The sequence below is a fragment of the Barbatula barbatula genome (assembly GCF_947034865.1).
Source record: "Barbatula barbatula genome assembly, chromosome: 2".
In the NCBI taxonomy this organism is placed as follows: Eukaryota; Metazoa; Chordata; class Actinopteri; order Cypriniformes; family Nemacheilidae; genus Barbatula; species Barbatula barbatula.
In genome coordinates this window covers 24884829-24888610 of record NC_136767.1, presented here as the reverse complement: position 1 = coordinate 24888610, position 3782 = coordinate 24884829, and the positions used below count along the sequence as shown (strand labels likewise).

The 3782-nt window shown below is 37.4% G+C and overlaps 1 protein-coding gene across 1 annotated transcript; it reads left to right on the top strand.

Moving 5' to 3' along the window:
* Positions 1–713: 713 nt before the first annotated feature.
* On the top strand, positions 714–2608 carry LOC306902862 (uncharacterized protein; the record flags this gene model as incomplete). Its single annotated transcript, XM_079471743.1, has 4 exons — positions 714–924; positions 1677–1736; positions 1860–2059; positions 2597–2608. Exons 1-4 carry the CDS (start codon positions 846–848, stop codon positions 2606–2608), a joined length of 351 nt encoding a protein of 116 aa, XP_079327869.1. The 5' UTR covers positions 714–845.
* Positions 2609–3782: the final 1174 nt, after the last annotated feature.

The window sequence follows — 3782 nt, the reverse complement described above, 5'->3', positions numbered from 1 at the left end:
AGGAGATAGGAAGCATAAGAGGACGAGCGACCGGACTATCAGTGAGAGAAGACAAGACCTGGCTTTTAGTTATGGTTTGTGTTTGTGTCGCCCATGAGGGGGTTGCCGGCTGTCTATTAACGTTTATATTTATTTATTAAAGATGTTAAATGTTTGCCGGTTCATACAATTTTATACATTTTTACAACTTTTACATCATTTAGTAGACGCTTTTATCCAAAGGCACTAACTAATGAGGTTAAGAATGGTAGCTATTGGAACAACATAAGGACAACAAAACGCGATTCTTAAAGATGGCTAAAGAATCTGCTGATCTTGTAGCAGTGGGCAGATCATACCCCAAATGTGGAACCGTTCTAGAAAAGGTACATGAGAGCGTTTTTTTTACCTTTTTGGGATGGCACCACAAGACGTTGTTCGTCTTCAGAGCGTAGGGATCTGGCGGGTACATAAGTCTGCATTAGCGGATGAAGATAAGAGGGTGCTGAACCAGTGATGGTCCTGTAAGCCAGGAGCAGAGTCTTGAATTTAATGAATATTTGTCTGACATTCTGATAAAACCATAAAATATAATCTTCTATTGAAATACAGTCATGCAAAGGCAGGCCCGTCGCGACAAGGCAAGCGAACCAAGCAATTGCTTGGGGCCCCGAGCTGGCCGGGGGCCCCGAGCTGGCCTGGGGCCCAAAGACAACAACTGGTTAAGAATAAAATGCAACGACAAACTGAGCGCCCCTTTGACAGTCAATGCAGTAAAGTGCAATGACACTTTTATTGGGATCCCCCTCAAGGGGCCCCTTTCGTGATCTCTGCTGCCGGCAAAAACAAAACCTCCGTCGGCAGTCATGAAGCGGAATTATGCTTCAGGATCCCAAAAAAGAAAGAAGAGAAAGGAAGAGGAGGATAAGAATAAACAAGATAGTGGTAAGTGATAAATTACACTGGATAAAATAGCTCTTCTTGTCTTGGTGTCATTTTGCAGCAGGTAGGCTTGCAAAAATATGTTAGCTAACGTTACCTGTAACCTGCCTGACGGCAAATGCTGCTTGTAACGAACAGTTAGTGCAACTTCGGACGGAATATGGTTACATACTACTGTAATATGTTTTTTAACGGGATAAGGAAGATGCAGATCTGTTCCAGAATCACTGTTTATCGTATTTAATGACATGACATTGCTATAGCTTTGTAATAGGTTTTGATGAAAGTGGCATAACGTTAGCATGCTATACTAACTATTCCACCGTGATGATCTATTTACCAAATGGGGGGGTTAGGAAAACCACACAATAAATTCCGTGCATCAAACATTAGCTTGGGATGTTTTTAAGCATTAGTAACCCTTAACAAAGTGTTAGGAATATCTGGTCGTCTATCTATGTAATGTTTATAGATATTTTAAAATGGTTTCTTAAAGGTTTACAAAAAATGTTTAATCATTACCCGATACCTAATATATTATATGATAGATATAATGTGTGTTACAATAAACTGTTAATTTACAGCACTACTAATAATTAGTAAACATATAATTATAATTTCATTGTTTGTTAACAGTAAAAAGACTGTTTGCTAACAGTTAAATGACAGTAAACTAAAGATTAATTAACTATCAATTTACCATCTATTAATGATTGTTATTATTAAGTGTTACCATCTTTTCTTTCTCCCTCAAGGTGCTTTGCTTAAATTTCTCAGCCCTCAGGCTCTTCCTAAGGAGACCTCCACTGATGAAGGTAGAGTGAATTTCTCTCACTGAGCTGAGCTGTTAATAGTGACCTCTTTCAATATGCTAACAGTGAAATGGTAAAACGTACTTCACAGGTAATTTCTGATTTTTTTTTCAATTATTTTCCCAGCTACACCATCAACTTCATCCTCAACATCAGATGCATCACTTCTCAGTGCTGATGTTTCCTCTATAGCACAAGGTACCACCACAAGCTCTAGAATTACAGCTGATATCCTGCACAGCCCAGAGTTTAAACTGATAAGTGTGTGCTGTCATATTGTTAGAAAAACAACAGTGCAAATCACTATTGAATTCCCACCAAACTGTGTAAATACCAGTCACTTTAGCCCATGGATATTTCAGAATGTTATGCAACAGCAGTTTATGCACTGTAAACCTTTTTTATTTATATAAAGTGTGGTTGAACTTAAACTTTATGGCTATGCTGTGGTTCCTGTAGGCTTTGCGTGTGTGCGGGCGGGGCGGGGGGTTGGGGGGGCCTCCATGTCCATTTTGCTTGGGGCCCCCAAATTCCTTCAAACGGCCCTGTGCAAAGGTAAACATTTTTTACATTTTCTTGGCATAATTAAATCATGGCTACTGTCCGATCAGAACACAAGTCCATAATTCTTTAATAATAAAAGTTAAATGACAAAGTGAGCAGAATGATTTTCTGTGCACAATACTGTGGAGAATAAAACTCACCTCCAAAGAGACAACAACTACTCTAGCAAACCTCCCCAGCAACAACATTACAGTTTTTAACAGATTTGGCGTCTGCATTATTTTTTGCAGACCACTGTGGAATTCAATTTTAGCAGTAACAGTCCCGTGATAGTTGGTCTGTGTAGTGTCCTTTCACAGGATCCCAATTAAGTAAGAATTTCCTCTCTATTTCAGCTTTGCTGTATACCACATGTCTAGAATCACTGTGTTGACCAGCAAAAGGCATGTTTATTTATATTTTAAGAATAGGACAGATGGACCACTTGGTTGGCTAAAACAGCACAAAATAATTTGAAAGATTAAATTTGGAAAGTCTTAAGAAAACAGTCTGTGATTAAAAAGAAAAGGAAAATTAACAATGTCACCAGAAAATAAATGAATGTCATTAAGCCACCAAATACAGCTGCAGGGAATGGCATTGCTCTATGTCAATATGTTATTTAAGTATATTACATGTTATATTAGAACTTATATTGAAAGTGTACATATTGTACAGATTTAATTTCTTTACACTACAATAGTATTATCCATGACCCAGTTTACGCTGATGTCCCTTAAAGAAACAGTTCACCCAGAAATGAACATTCTGTCTTCATTTACACAATGAAGTTGTTCCCAATCTGTATAAAATGTATTTGTTCTGATAAATCTGGGGAAAAACATTTGAAGATCTTTTGAAAGCAGAATGAAAGCAAACCGTTCTGGGGCACTTGAAAACAAAGAAATGTTTACATATTTGGAACAACTCGAAGGTGAGTAAATGAAGACAGAATTAATATTTTTTGGTGAAATGTCCCTTTAAGTAGAACGAAAACAGAACAAATAGCTTATTTCACAGTGTGCAATGAGACAGCATTCATGTCATTTCACAGAAAAAAAAAAAACATTTACTGTTTATATAATGCTACCTTTCTGCAGAAAGCTACTGGTTGGAAAGAAGGCGAGGGAGGCTTCATCCTTCAACGTGGCCTAATAAAGCCAGTGTGCCACGGCCATAAAATAACCTATTTCCAAGGCATCAGCTATAAAAAAGAGGTCATAACAAATCCATCCATCAAATTCTATTTGCTGAAGTATAAAAAATTTATTCAAGTCAGCTTAATAACTTTACATATTTTACCTACAAATGACACACTACCCCTAAAAATGACACACTACCCCTAAAAATGTTTTACATTTTCTATTCCGAGCTTGTAATGTTTTGATGACTTGCGGTGTTACGCTCTATACCGCCGCTATTGCCTGTTTTATGAACATTCCTGTTGAGTCTCTCTAACATGTAAAACTGAGCAAAAGAGTCTTCATTAATAAATTCATGTTGTAT